Source organism: Lepidochelys kempii, chromosome 5, assembly GCF_965140265.1.
Source record: "Lepidochelys kempii isolate rLepKem1 chromosome 5, rLepKem1.hap2, whole genome shotgun sequence".
Classification (NCBI taxonomy): domain Eukaryota; kingdom Metazoa; phylum Chordata; order Testudines; family Cheloniidae; genus Lepidochelys; species Lepidochelys kempii.
Genome location: NC_133260.1, coordinates 135,184,743 through 135,199,912, shown reverse-complemented (window position 1 = coordinate 135,199,912; position 15,170 = coordinate 135,184,743). Strand labels below are relative to the sequence as shown.

Genomic DNA, 15,170 nt, shown 5'->3' with positions numbered 1-15,170 from the left:
AATCCACAACTGTCTGCACTGACAGTGTGCTTGGCCTGGATCTTAGTGATAGGATGGCTCACTGTGGAATAAAGACTCTGCTGCTATTTGCTGTTTAGGTGAAAATCTGGGATATCCCCAAACATTTACTAACAAGGAACATCACCGGTGCGAGGAAGGAGCTTCTGGGTCATGCTCGAAGGGTGGGACTCATTGAATGGCATCCTACGGCCAGCAACATTCTCTTCAGTACTGGTTATGATTATAAGGTGAGTCAGCTTTGCCCTGTGGGACCAGACCCTCCTCTCTGACCTGCTGCGGGGCAGAATGTGTGGCTCAGGCCCATGGGAGGGACCCAGAGGGTGCATCTGCAGGGAGAGGGTGCCCATACTTGCTTTGTTTCTTCACAATCAGTTTTGTTTGTACTCCCACATGTAGTTGCTTTCTGTAACAGGCCATTGTATGAGGAGAGCCCTCCTGGAGTCAGCGCTACCCTACTGTGTGGGTCACCCCCACCTGGGGCAAAGGATGTAGAGGCTGGGTTTGTACAGATACCTGTGCTGCTGGTCCTGGTTGCAGGGGCAAAGGTTGGGGTTCCCCAAGCAGAGTGGGCTCACCCCAGCCCTCTCGGGGTGAGGGAGTAGTCTGGCTCTTGGGCATTCCAGCCAGTCTCTCTATCAGAAGAGCAGGGCAGACAAGGAAATGTTTTCCCCAGGACAGCCATATTATAGTTGTAAGCTGGGGCAAAGCATGCTGGGAAATAAGGGGAGTATATAAACACTAGCTTTTCAAGAGATGGAGAGACCGGGAGGCAGGCAGACTGCATTGCAGGTCTGGTGTAGGGCAGAGAATGGAAATTCCAAGTCATGGCAGATTTCAAGATTTTGAAATCTGTTTTAATTTCAGTTAAGAACAAAACCTGGAAGATTTGAAATATTTCACAAAAGAAAATTCAGAAAAAAATGTTTTCAGATTGATCAGAACGTTTTGTGTCAATTTCAACTTTTTTATTTATGTTCTAATATAACACAATATAATTATAACACCATTATATTGTTGAGAAAGGAAAATGGAAATGTTTCATTCTGAAGATGTCAAAACAGGATATTGCAATGTCATCTGAACTTTTTTCCCCTTTTTTTCTCCAAACCAAAACTTTTGGCTAAATCAACCCACTTTTGCAAAGTGTTTTGATATTGACAGAACACAGTCCTGTCCGAGTTCCTCCGGCAGCCCGAAAGTGAGCTCACTTTTTGTGTTCTGGCTGCTGCTTTGTATGCCTTTGAGTAGAGGTGGCTTTGAAGTGGTTTGTGTAACCTGTGGGACTGCAGGCCCTGGCTGTGGTTTTAATTAGATACCATGGGCAGAGGGACACGGGTACAAGCTCCAAAAAGGAGCCTTTTGAACTTTCCCGACTTTCAGTGACCCTCTCCTTTCCTCTAAGTGTCTGTCCACACTGCAGTCACAGAGTTGACTGATGCTCCTGTAGCCATACCCCCATGGGGGACGAACACGTGGTTCCAGCATTTGGGGAGACCAGCCTGAGCGCCGGAAGCTCACTGGTGCCTGGACCGTGGCCCCTCCTCCCAGAGGCCCTGCTCCCACTCAGCCCGCTCCCGCAAGGCCCTCCTGCCTGCCGCTTGCCTCGTCCCTCTTCTCCTCCACCCCCTGCCCCCTGAGGCCTCCACCGCCTGCCGATTCCATCCACCACCACCCCCGAGACCCTATCGCCCGCTGAGTCCCCCCTCCTCCCCCAGAGACCCCATCTCCATCCGCTGCCCATTGAGTCCCTCCTCCCCTCCCCCAAGACCCCACCACCTGCCAAGTCCTTCCACCCACCCACCAAACCCCCCCCACCTGCCGCTGCCAAGTCTCTCCTCTCCTCCACCCCCTCCACCGTGCTCCCCTGCCCACTGCTCGCCTACTCCCTCCACCCACCCTGAGACTCCACCGCGAGCCGCTCGGGGGAGGAGGCCATGGGGGTAGGGGAGGGAGGGTGGAGGAGAGGAAGGAGTTGGGAGTCAGCAAGTGCTGTGGCAAGTGGGGGGCCCTAAGGAGGGTGGAAGAGGGGAGAAACAGCAAACGGCGAGTGGCAGGGGTCTCTTGGGGGAGGAGAGGAGGGACTCAGCAAGAAGCTGCAAGCGGTGGGGGCCGTGGGGGAGGGGTGGAGCAGGGACAGGGAGGGGTGGAGCGTGGGTGGGGCCACAGAGGGAAACTGGGGGGGCCTCGGGAGCAGAGTGCAGGCAGGGCCACCACAGCCCAGGCATCCGCACACTCAGAGGCGGCAGGTTGGGAGCTGCGCTGCAGGGTAGGCTTACCCACAGCAGCACGGACTTCGCACCGGCCAGCCACTCAAGTCCAAGTCCTGGGCGGCCTTGCCCAGCCTGCACGGCTATGGCATCACAGCCCTAGGGACTCGCACGAGTTCCATGAAAACTAGTGGGGGGCATGTCACCCCTCTGATTGCAGTGCAGAAGAGCCTCGAGGAGTCACAACCCGCATGACGTTCACTTCCCCAGCGTCTGGTTGTAGGTTTAGTTCTCGTTAATGTTAGTGGCTGCTGTTCATTCTCCCTGTTTGCCCCTGCAACAGTTCCCCATGCAATAAAAGTCCCCTGGAAATGAGCATGTCAGCTCTTTGAGGCGGAGAGCGTGTCTTTGACACACTGCTCTAAGGTACTAAGCATGCTCTTGCAGGCCATAGTCAAACCGTTAGTGATCATAATAATTATATGGGTAAAGAAGGTGCGAGTTCACGGGGGCACACTGTTCCAGCACTTCACTCCCATCTCTTCAGGGGAGCAGTCACTTGGCGTGCAGTATTGTACTTGCTGACGGTCAAATGGGCTGGTTTGAGGGAAAGGTGCTGAAAATTTGTTTCTTTGCCTCAGATAATGATCTGGAACCTCGACACAAAGGAGCCCGTAATTCAAAATCCGGTGAAGACAATCAGCTGTCATAAGGACGTGATCCTCTCCATGTCATTCAACACAGATGGCAGCCTGTTAGCCACTGCCTGCCGGGACAGGAAGATACGGCTCATTGACCCGCGGTCAGGAGCAGTCCTACAGGTATACAGGGTTAAATAGCTTGGTCCACAGTGAGTCTGACTGTAAGAGCTCTTTCTTCTTCGAGTGCTTGTTCATGTCGATTCCAATCAGCTGTGTGTGCACGCATGCACAGTAGCTGGAAGATTTTTCCCGCAGTACCATCGGTTGGGTCAGCACCCCCAGGAGTCGAGACCTTCATGGCACCTAACATAGAGCCCTGCCGACCTGCCACCGCCTCAGTTCCTTCTTACCACCAATGACGGTAGGCTGGAACTTCCTGTAGCCCTTGCTTAGCAAGCGCGTTCAACTCCAGTTGTTTGTACGTAGTTTATCTTCGGAGTTAGTGATTAGAGTCGTTGTGGGGTCCCCACCCCTGTTCTGACTCCCCGGAGCCATGGTATGCCGCGGTCCCTGGGGTTTAAAAGCTGTGTGGTCTGCTTGAAGCGCATGCCAAAGAGCGATCCACACTCCTCATGTTTATGGTGCCTAGGGGAGGGTCACCAAAAGGATCGCTGTAAGATCTGCCACGAGTTCCGCCCTAGAACTCTTAAAGAAAAGGAGCAGCGGCTAAAAGTGATCCTCATGGAGGCCGCTCTACACCCCCATTCGGACCCGGGCTCAGGGGACCCGCTCTGAATACGTCCTTGTCAACGCGGAGTGCCCCGGCGCCGTCATCGAGTTCAGTGCCGAGAAAGGACTCGTCCCGGGACGCTCGGCACCGGCACGGCACCTCCCGAGGCCCAGCGGAGAGCAGGCACCGCTCTCACTCGCCGATGCCTCAGAAGAAAAAGAAGCCGGACAGTCGGTCACCTCTGGCTAAATCTAAGGTAGGGAGACCCCAGGCGGGCCACAGCCCGAGATTCCCAATTAGAACTGCTTCGTCTCCTGCCCAGCTGAGGAAAGTTGAGTCAGGCCCCCCCCACGTTCACTGGTCCCTACGGGCCAGCAGCTGCCGCTTCCTTCAATGCTGGAAGCTTTTGAAGCTGCTCGGGATCTGCTGCACCTTATGGCGCTGTTCTCATCCCCTAGGAGGGAGGAACCTCCGGCGCTGGCGATCTCACCCCGCCCCCAGGTGCAGTCGAGGGAAGCCGGCAGTGATGTCCAGGCATTCCCCCTCTCCACGTCCTTCGACATCGGCCCACTCGGACAGAGAGCCTAGTCACTCCCCAAGCTCTCGACGCTCAATGCACTGAAGTTCGGCTCCTCTGTGGTCTTCAGTCTTGGAAACCTCTGAGTCGGAGTCTGACTCCTACCGCTCTCGGGGGAGTAGGAGACGACAATCGAGGTCAAGGTGAGCCAGGCGAAAGCTCCAGACGTGGTTCGGCACCGGCTCCACCGGCGGTTGACTGCCCCGGCCCTGACAGGTGCTCCATCGGCACTGACGTTCCCCGACTGTCGCGGGACCCCTTGGGAGCTGATGGCAGGGAGCATCTGCTGCTTATAGGGGCTTCCTCTGCCTTGTCTCCGGACGAGGCATTGGTGGGCGCAGTCATAGCCTTGGCGCTGGAGGACAACAGGGTGCTACACCAGTTGTTGCGAAGGGTCTGGGCATTAAGGCTGAAGAGGTGGTCAAGGAGGCTGATCCCAAGGTGGATACCCTCGCTCCCTCAGGTCCTTCTCCTATTTCCCTACCACTTATTAAAACTATTGTGGACACCACCAAGATCCTATGGCAGACCCCAGCTTCCTTACCACCCACTGCCAAGTGGAACGAGAGGCGTTATTTCGCGCTCTCCAAGGGGTACGAACATTTGTACTCCCACCCACCTCCCAACTCTCTTGTTGTGGACGCTGCTAATCAGCGTGAACAGCAGGGTTTCCAGGGGCCCTCCCCTAAAAACAGGGAGGCTAAGTGACTCGACCTTTTTGGGAGAAAAGTCTACTCTACAGGGGGTCTGCAGCTCCGTATCTCAAACCAGCAGGCCATCGTCAGCAGGTACTCTTATAACACCTGTGCAGCGATGGCCAAATTTGTGGAGCTCCTCCCTTCAGACTTCCGAGTCAAGTTCTTGGCCTTGGTGGAGGAGGGAAAACTAGCCTCCCGGGCTTCCCTCCAGGTCGCATTGGATGGTGAGGATGCCGCCACTAGGGTCATGGCTGCTGGGGTGGCCATGAGAAGGGGCTCCTGGCCCCAAGTATCGGGGCTCCCTTACGAGGTCCAGCAAACTATTCAGGACCTCCCATTTGAAGGTGTGACTCATTTCTCTGAAAAGACAGACAAGAGGCTTCATAGCCTGAAAGACTCATGAGCCACCCTCCAGTCTTTGGCCCTGCACACTCCTACCACACTTTAGGTCGCAACCTCCTCTGAGGTTCTATCAGCAGAACCGCCAGGAAGGTTCCCAGAGGAGGAAAAGGAGTGGCAGGAAAAGACAACACCTATCCTCAGGCCAGGGATCTGGCCAATCCAAACCACCTTCTGGCCTGAAAGAGGCCTTTTGAAGGTGGTTGAGGACAGGCGCACCAGATCCCCAGCTGGATCCACCCCACCTTACCTTCTCATCCCGACTGTCCCCTTTCTACTGTGCATGGTCCTGAATCACCTCGGACTGCTGGGTGCTCCACAGTCACTCGATCCAATTCTGTGCCCTCCCGCCCTTCCACCCTCCTTCCCCGTCCCTCTTCAGGGACCCTTCTCACGAACAGGTCAGGTTCATCAGAGCCACCTTCGACAAGCTGAGTCTCCTTCTAAACGAAGCAAAATTGACTCTGTCTCCCGTCCAGAGGTTAGAGTTTATAGGGACAGTACTGGACTCGACCCAAGCCAGGGCATACCTGCCGGAAGTGAGGTTTCAGGCCCTGACCGATATCATTTGAGGCCTCGGACAGTTTCCCACCACCACAGCGAGAAACTGCCTGAAGCTTCTCGGACACATGGCTGCCTGTACCTACATGGTGCAGCATGCCAGACTCAGGCTTCGACCTCTTCCGTCATGGGTTGCGTCAGTATACCACCCAACCCAGGACAGCTTGGACAGGATTTTGACCCTGCATTGCAAGGTCCTCGACTTCCTCCTGTGGTGGCCCGACCCTCAGGAGGTATGCTCAGGGGTCCCCTTCGCCATGCCGCAGCCATCTCTGTTGCTAGTGAAGGACACATCAGACTTGGGCTGGGGAGCACATCTGGGAGACTGCAGGACTCAAGGCCTCTGGTCTCAGGCAGACCTAGGTCTCCACATCAATGTCAGAGAGCTGAAAGCGGTGTGCCTGGCATGCCAGACCTTCTGGGCATACTTAACAGGACAACATGTATCAGTCATGATGGACAATACAACAGCAATGTTCTATACGAACAAACGGGGGGCGTACGCTCCTCTCCCCTGTGCCAGGAAGCCCTCATGCTGTGGGACTTCTGTATAGAACATTCAATACACTTGCAAGCGTCGCACCTCCCCGGGGTGCAGAACGAGCTGGCGGACCACCTCAGCAAGTCGTTTCACAGCCACAAGTGGTCCCTTCACTTGGATGTCGCGATTTCAGTCTTCCAGAGATGGGGCTTTCCCCAGACCTGTTCGCCACGTGACACAACAGGAAGAGCCAGCAGTTCTGCTCCTTCCAGAATCACAGCCCGGACTTCAGCGTGGACGCATTCCTCCTCCCATGGGGAGGTTGTCTCCTATACACCTTTCCACCCATGCCGCCGGTTCACAAGGTGCTCCTCAAGATCCGGAGAGAATGAGCTCAGGTCATATTGATAGCACCAGCCTGGCCCCACCAGCACTGGTACACATCTCTCCTAGACATGTCAGTGGAAGCCCCTCTCACCCTGCCGCTCTTCCCGGACCTTCTGACACAAGATCACTGTCGTCTTCAACATCTGAACCTTGAGTTGCTTCACCTCACAGCGTGGAAGCTCCATGGTTGAACCCAATGGAGCTTTCCTGTTCAGACCAGGTTAAACAGGTCCTCCTTGGCAGCAGAAAACCCTCTACGAGAGCCACCTACCTTGCCAAGTGGAAGAGATTTTCAACCTGGTCAGTGCAGCGCCATTTGTCCCCGATGCTAGCCTCAGTGCCACTGATTCGGGGCTACCTCCTCCATCTGAAGCAGCGGGGCTTTCATTGTCATCAGTAAGGGTGCCACTTAGCAGCCATCTCGGCCTTCCGCCTGGGTGCGGAGGGCCGCTCTGTGTTTGCTAACTCTATGGTCAGCCGGTTCTTAAAAGGGCTCGACAGGCTATACCGTAATGTGCATCAGCCTGTCCCTGCCTGGGACCTCAATCTGGTCCTTTCTAGGCTCATGGGACCCCCCTTTGAACCTTTAAAGACATGCACCCTGCTCTCCCTCTCTTACAAGGTGACGTTCCTGGTAGCGATAACCTCGGCCAGGAGGGTGTCTGAGCTCAGGGCCCTGGTGTCCGACCCTCCCTATGCAGTGTTCTGTAAGGACAAGGTGCAGCTCAGGCCCCATCCTGCTTTCCTCCTGAAGGTTGTGTCACAGTTTCACATCAACCAGGACATCTTTCTCCTGGTATTCTACCCTAAGCCACTTTCCAGCGGCAGGGAGCAGAGGCTCCATTCTCTGGATGTCCGCAGGGCGCTACCCTTTTACGTCGAGAGAACAAAGCCGTTCAGAAAATCGGTCCAGTTATTCATGTCAGTGGCGGACAGAATGAAAGGACTGCCTGTGTCGTCACAAGGCATTTCGTCATGGATCACGTCCTGTGTTTGTGAGCGCTACAACCTGGCAGGGGTCCTGCACCTCCGATCTCTGCACACTCCACCAGGGCGCAGGCTTCATCAACAGCGTTCCTGGGTCAGGTTCCCACTCAGGAAATGTGCAGGGCAGCGACGTGGTCCTCCATCCACACTTTCGCCACGCGCTATGCAATTACCCAGCAGGCCAGAGACGACGCGGCCTTCAGAAAAGTGCTTCAATCAGTGGAAGACTCCGACCCCATCTCCTGAACTTGGGTTTGTGAGTCCCCGATTGGAATCAACATGAACAAGCACATGAAGAAGAAAAAACGGTTACTCACTTCTCGTAACTGTTGTTCTTCGAGATGTGTTGTTCGTGGCCATTCCAATACCCACCCTCCTGCCCCTCTGTCGGAGTAGCCGGCAAGAAAGAACTGAGGGGGTGGTGGGTCAGCAGGGCTCTATATTGAGCGCCATGAAGGCTTCAGGGGGCTCCAGACCGGCCCGACGGAGGCTGCTAGGGGAAAAATCTTCCGGCTACCCTGCACGTGTGCACGCGCACACCTGATTGGAATGGACACGAACGACACATCTCGAAGACCAACAGGTACGAGAAGGTGAGTCACCGTCTTTTCTCTTCCGCACTGATGTATTCCAGGTGGGGATGGCTGCTTCTGTGAGCAGCATTGCACAAGGGGCCAGGTGGAGGCAGGATATGTGACTTGGGCTGATGTGGGGAATTCTGGAGCGGATTATTCAGCGTGCTCCGTCTGAGCCCCCGTCCAGCGCCCTGGTGTTCCAGAGCGGCCGGGCTAAACCCTCCAGTTAAACTGGAGTTCGTCTGTGGAGCAGTGCATGCCAGCCGCAGCGTAGCCCTGTCCATCTGTGAGGAAGAGGGGCAAATTCTTTCAAAAGAGATTAAATTGGAAATGTGTCCATGATGTGTCCCAACGTGGTGCTGCAAGTTCCTCCAGCAGAGGCCTGGATGAAACGGAGCCTGCTTCCAAGAGGAAATCAATTGGATGCTGTTGCTCTAATCTCTAGCAGCCATTTCTCAGCCTCTCTCAACACAGCTTGGTGTGACTTGCTCGTCTTGACAGCCTGGCCGCTGCTTTTGGACAGTCCTTAGCATGTGAAGTAACGTTGTGCTGCCTTACAGCAGCACTCCTTCCCCACCGGCAGAATAAACCTGGAAACCGCAACAGAAACAGAGTGACTGGGGCGAAACGCTGCTCTCCTGTGAGCTCGCACTTCCCGGGGCCATGCTTTGTTAGAACGGATCTCATGGTGTCTGTCAAGGGTCTCCAGCAGCAGATCTCCCTCTGCATGCTAACAGCTACTGGCTGCCACCCAGGAGAGGCAAACAGCACTGTGCTCAGTATCTGAATTTACACCCTGAATTCACTGCTTTGCAGTCGTCTACTTCTCGGAAGGGAAAACATAAAGATTTCCGTTCTCCTATGCACCCCTGCCTCATCCCCTCACCTGACTGGTTCCCATAACACCTCATGCCACTCTTGCCTGTCTGCCTTTCTTATGCTCACCCCAGCCTCCTGCTTCTTGCCCACCTCATCCCCTCATTCTCTCACTCCCCCCTGAAATTCACCATGTTTGGGTTAGTTTCCCACCTAGACACTATGGTGCATGGTGTCCTGGGAATAGATGGCAAGGGATCCAGGTCTGTGTTGTCCCCTTGCCAGTGTCTGTTTGAATAGTCCTCTCTGACTCGGTGGGAGAGATTGCAGGGCCACACTGTGCAAGTACACAAAAGCTTCTACATTAAAACCCATAACTAGCCGCAGCCTACGTAACATTTCTGCTGGCAGGGTAGCAGTATTCTGGCATGTGGCTCCTGCAAGCTGCAGCCGCTAGAGGGCCCCATGGTCTCCTTCTTATGCACTCCAGCGCAGTGTAAAGCTGATCGCTGGGCTTTTCACAAAGGCCCCAGGGGGGCTGGGCCTCTTGCTGCCCTCTGTGCCACACTGCTGCCATTGTTGCAGCAGGGCAAGCAGCCCAGCCCTGTATGACTAGGGTTGCCAACGTTTTAATTGCAGAAAACTGAACGCCCTTGCCCTGCCCCCTGCCCCACCCTTTCCCCAAGGCCCTGCCCCTTCTCCAAGGCCCTGCCACCCGCTCACTCCATCCCCCTCCCTCTGTAGCTCACTCTTCACATCCTTGCTCACTCGCTCATTTTCACCGGGCTGGGGTAGGGGGTTGGTGTGCAGGAGGGGTTTGGAGGGTGGGCCTGAGGGGTTTGGAGTGTGGGAGGGGGCTCTGGGCTAGGGAAGGTGATTGCGGTGTGGGAGGGGGTGAAGGCTCTGGGGTGGGGCTGGGGATGAAGGGCTTGGAGTGCAGGAGGGAGCTCCCAGGTAGAGCCGAGGGGTTCAGAGTATGGGAGAGGGCTCAGGGATGGGGCAGGGTGTTGGGGCGCAGAAGGAGGTTCAGGGTGTGGGCTCCAGTTCCTGGCCAATGGGAGCTCTGGAGCCAGCACTCAGGGTGGTGCCCTGGAGCAGGGGGCGCACAGCACGTGGAGCCCCCCTGGCTGCACCTCTGCTTAGGAGCCGGAGGGACATGGCTGCTTCCCAGGAGCTGGGCACGGAGCCTGCCCGCCCTGCTAGCACTGTGGCCAACCAGACTTTTAGCATCCCGATCAGCTGTGCTGATGGGAGCTGCCAGGATCCCTTTTTGACTGGGAGTTCCGGTTGAAAACCAGATGCCTGGCAACCCTACGTGCGACCTGCACTCCCGTTGCTGCAGCAGGGCAAGCAACCCAGCCCCATGTGACCTGCGCTGCCATTGCTGGCAGATGTGCAGTGAGATCCTCATTCGGTGGGGCTTCAGGAGAAGGGGGCAATTCGTGCCTTTTCTGCTCAGCAAACTCAAATAAGCTTTGGACAGCAATGAGAAAAAAAAGGTCTCCCCATGCCTGGATTTCCCATGTGACCATGACAGTAATGTCTGTGTGTCTCCTTACAGGAAGCCAGCTGCAAGTCTCACAGAGTGAATAAAGTTTTGTTTCTAGGAAACATGAAAAAGCTGCTCTCTACTGGAACATCCCGCTGGAATAGCAGGCAAATTGCACTATGGGAGCAGGTGAGTCAGAATCAGCAATCCCGCCATAGATTGCCCAGTTTTCCTCACCAATTGGGATTCCTCATTACTTTCACTTTAACCCTTGTGCCTGCCAAATACCCAAGAATTAATTTGTAGCTAAGTTCCAAGCTGGTCTGTCAAGCTAAAAACTCTTAGGTGGATCCTGGCTTTTGTGTATAAAATGTTATTAAATAGAAACTAATTGGTGAAGAAGCAAGGCAGGCTAAGAGCATGGCAATAATGCAAACAGAAATGGAAGCAATCTTCTAGCATTGGAAGGGGTGCCTAGTATGGGAGGGAGCAGTTTCAAAGGAGCTATGGGCCGGCAGCAGGCAGACGGGAGCAGCATGTCCATACTCCAGACCTGCAATAAGAAGTGTAAAGAGTCTTCTGCGTATCCCTCCCTCCGTGGCCATGGGCCCGCTCAGAACTGCCCTCCCTCCCACAAATCCAGTGGGAGCAACAGTGGGACTCAGGGTCAGATGTTCTAGGGCATTTTCAGGCATGGCACTAAGCTTCTGAGAGCGGCTGTTTCTCTCTCCTTTGACATGCCCAGGGTGATCTTTCTGTGCCTTTAGTTGAGGAGGATCTGGATGGCTCCTCCGGGCTGCTGTTCCCGTTCTATGACTCTGACACTCGCATGCTGTATGTGGTGAGCAAGGTAAGTGCTTTTTCTTTGAATTAACATCAACGCCACCGATTCTGTTCCCAACTACACTGCTTTTATGCCATTGGCTTCAGTGGAGTTACTCCCGATTTACACTTGCTTGAATGAGATGAGAATCACACCATTATGCTTTAACTGAAGGTCCCCAATGAAGCAATAAGACACTTATTGGATAATAGACAGATACTAACTGTGAATCAGGTCTTCAGTATTAACTGCAAAATCACGTATTGCCAGGACATCCCACAGTCTTTGCCAAAGATGAGCAAAAAAGTAGCAGGAAAAGACTTCACTTGCACTCACTAGAAATGAGGCTGAAAAGATGGGATTTCACTCTGCTCTTAAAAGCCTTTGGGGCTCACTTGTCCAAGTATGGATCACAAATTGCTGTGCATTGTCTAGTCTGGTACGCATTTGGGGTCCACATGTTCTCCTGTTTGGCTCATTATATGACAGGCAGAAAAAAGTGCTTTCGTGTGTTGATCTGAAAGTTCCCAAAGTCCTGATGTGTCTAGCTCTTTAATCCTTACCCCAAAGTCCTGATGTGTCTAGCTCTTTAATCCTTACCCCACGCGCAAACAAGCCTAACACTAACACTAAGCACATGAGCTAGCTGCCTTTGTGGGAGTGAAGTCCAGCATGCTCAGGAGTACTTGCCATGTCAGGGCCCAGGTGAGCAAAGGTCTGTCAGCTTCTGTCCCCTCTCTTTGTAGGGCCTGAGAATCAAATAATAGAGATACGTCTACCCCAAACTGAGCTGCACCCCCATGTAGTGGGCAGCCCAGGGCAGAGGCACTGCTGAACACCTAAAATCCAGAATCATAGACATGTAGGGCTGGAAGGGACCTCACAAAGTCATCGAGTCCAGCCCCTACGCTGAGGCAGGACCAAATATACCTAGGCCACCCCTGACAGGTGTTTTGTCCAACGTGTTCTTAAAAACCTCCAATGAGGGGGATTCCACAACCTCCCTTGGAAGCCTGTTCCAGAGCTTAACTATCCTTAGAGTTAGCAAGTTTTTCCTAATATCGAACCAAAATCTCCCTTGCTGCAGATTAAGCCCGTTACTTCTTGTCCTACCTTCAGTGGACATGGAGAACAATTAATCAGTCTTCTTTATAACCGCCTTTAACATGTTTGAAGGCTGTGATCAGGTCCTGCCTCAGTCTTTTGCAAGACTAATCATGTCCAGTTTCTTTAACCTTTCCTTATAGGTCAGGTTTTCTAAACAGTTGAGCATTTTTGTTTCTCTCCTCTGGACTCTGGCAACTCAGAGTTTAACAGTTTACTCCAGCTGAGGCCCCACCAGTGCCCCATAGAGGTGGACTGTTACCTCCTGGTATCTTACTTATGACACTCCTGTTAATACCCCCTGGAATATTAGCCTTTTTCACAACTGCATCACATTGTTGACTCATATTCAATTTGTGATCCACTGTAACCCCCGGATCCTTTTCAGCAATAGCCATCGTTCACCATCTAGCCAGTTATTCTCCATTTTGCAGTTGTGCTTTTGATTTCCCTTCCTAAGTGTAGTACTATAAATCAATGATACACCTTCACCTGGAATACTGGCTTCCATTTTGGTCACTCTCTGACTAAAAGGACATAACAGATAGATATAAAAGGGGTTCAGAGACCAGTGGAGGAAAAATGTTAGAGGCCAGGAAAATACTTTTATATGGAAGGAGACTGGAAAGATTGGGACGGTTTAGTTTAGAGAGGAAACAAATACAAGGTAATATGATAGCGCTTTAAAAGACCAATGGGCATTAGGGAAGGTAAACCAGGTGACCACCTTGGGCTCCCCCTCTTCTGCAGGGGCTAAGCAATGCCTTGTGTTCTCTCTTGTCATCTCTAGGGAGAGGGGAACATACGATACTATGAGATAAGCTCTGAGAAGCCGCATCTGAACTACCTGATGGAATACCGCTCCCATCTACCACAGAAAGGAATCGGTGAGTTTTTATCATATAGGTGTCATCTCACTAGGGGCCCAATCCCACACCCTGAGGGAATCCAGTGGGAGTGTAGGACTGGCCCAAAATACCATGGGTTTTGGTGAGAAGACAGGGGGCCTAGTTCTGCTCTCACTCAGTGTTACACTGTTGTAAATCACAGATCCATAGACTCCTAAAACCAAAAGGGATTGTTATGATCATCTAATCTGATCCCCACCAGAACCCAGCCAGAAAACCTTGCCCAGTGAGCCCTGCAGTCGTCCCTGTCCCTCCCCTCCCACCCCCAAGAGCTCCCAGCTGAGCTAGAGCGGATCTTTTAGAAAGTCATCCAGTCTTGATATAAAGACTGCAAATGATGGAAAATCCCCCATATCTTTGGGAATCTGCTTCAGTGGCTATTTACCCCTGCTGTTAAAATGTGCGTCTTATTCCTAGTTTGAACTTTGCTGACTTTGCTTCCAGTCTGGGATCTCCTTGTGCTTTTGCCTGCTACACTAAAGAGCTCTCCAGTATCAGCCATCTTCTCCTCAAGCAGGGACTTACAGACAGTGTTTAAATAGTCTTTTAACCATCTTTTCGATAGGCTAATTAGATTGAACTGATGCCTCTAATGGAAAGCTTGGTTCCCAGTCCTCAGATTATTCCTATGGCTCTTCCCTAAATCTTCCTCAATTTTAAATCTGGGGCAATGGTATCCCCAGTGATGTGTACAGAAGTAACAGCACTGCCCTATTGCTACATGATATTCCCCTGTTATCATGTCTCAGGACTACATTAGCTTTTTAGGCCACATCCTGGCACTTGGAGCACGTGTTCAGTTGGTTTCCAGCATGACCGCTAAGTTCTTTTCAGCATCACTGCTTCCCCGTCCATCTGACTTTGTTCCTAGGTGTAAGACCTGGCTTTTGGTTATATTAAGACACAGTTTACTGCAAGCCAGGTTGGTTTGTAGAACTGCCCTCTCCTTACCGTTATTTACCATTCCACCAATTGTGTCATCTGTAAATTTTACCTGCAAGGATTTTATAACTTCTTCCAGATCATTGTTTAAAATAGTGAATAGAATTGGGCTGAGAACTCATCCCCGTGGAGCCCCACACCACTGGGTGACAATTTTCCATTTGCAATTGCTTTTGAGATCTATCAGTTAGCCGGTTTTTCATCTATTCAATATATGCCATATTGATTTTGTATAGTGCTAGCTTTTAATCGGAATAGCATATGGTACTAAGTCAGAGACCTCTCACGACTTTCAGTACATCAACACAATTACCTTTATCAGCCTAACTTGTAACCTCATCAAGAAATGCTGTCAAATGTATTTGTCAAGAAGACCTTTCCAGTATTACCAAAATCTAGTCCACTGAATGTAGCGGGGGAAATATACACTGAGCTGACTTTGGGGTCAAGACAAGGAGCAGCCACCTTTTAAATCAGATCAAATGCACCTTAGACAGGAGGATTTATTAACTTTAAAAGTAAATGAAGCTGCTCTAAACACTCAGCAGTAGTTCAGGACTAAAGAAGGCTCATCAGTGGAGGACTTAGGGCCACATCCAGCCCCAGCCAAACACCTGTACAAAGGCAGAGCCATGCTGCCGAGCAGGTTGCAGCCTGCCCCACCCTGCTTCTTGCTGTTTTCTTGGGTGTGTTTTTCCAGTTACTACTGCAACTGGCTAATTGCTGGCATGGCTATTGCACCCTGGAGTCTGCGAACAGGGATCTGGCCACCCCAGCCACCTCTCCCTTGGATGTGCTCTGAAACAAATGTGGGGACTTGTTGT

General features: G+C 52.5%; 1 protein-coding gene across 2 annotated transcripts in view; it reads left to right on the top strand.

The window, feature by feature from the left end:
• Window positions 1-15,170, top strand: part of CORO2A (coronin 2A) — an 85,107-nt gene that overhangs the window by 55,484 nt on the left and 14,453 nt on the right. For both annotated transcript variants that reach the window (XM_073346008.1, XM_073346007.1), the window contains exons 4-8: window positions 99-248; window positions 2,870-3,049; window positions 10,642-10,758; window positions 11,315-11,419; window positions 13,287-13,383. In XM_073346008.1, coding sequence (XP_073202109.1) covers window positions 99-248; window positions 2,870-3,049; window positions 10,642-10,758; window positions 11,315-11,419; window positions 13,287-13,383 — 649 coding nt within the window. The remainder of the gene's footprint in view (window positions 1-98; window positions 249-2,869; window positions 3,050-10,641; window positions 10,759-11,314; window positions 11,420-13,286; window positions 13,384-15,170) is intronic.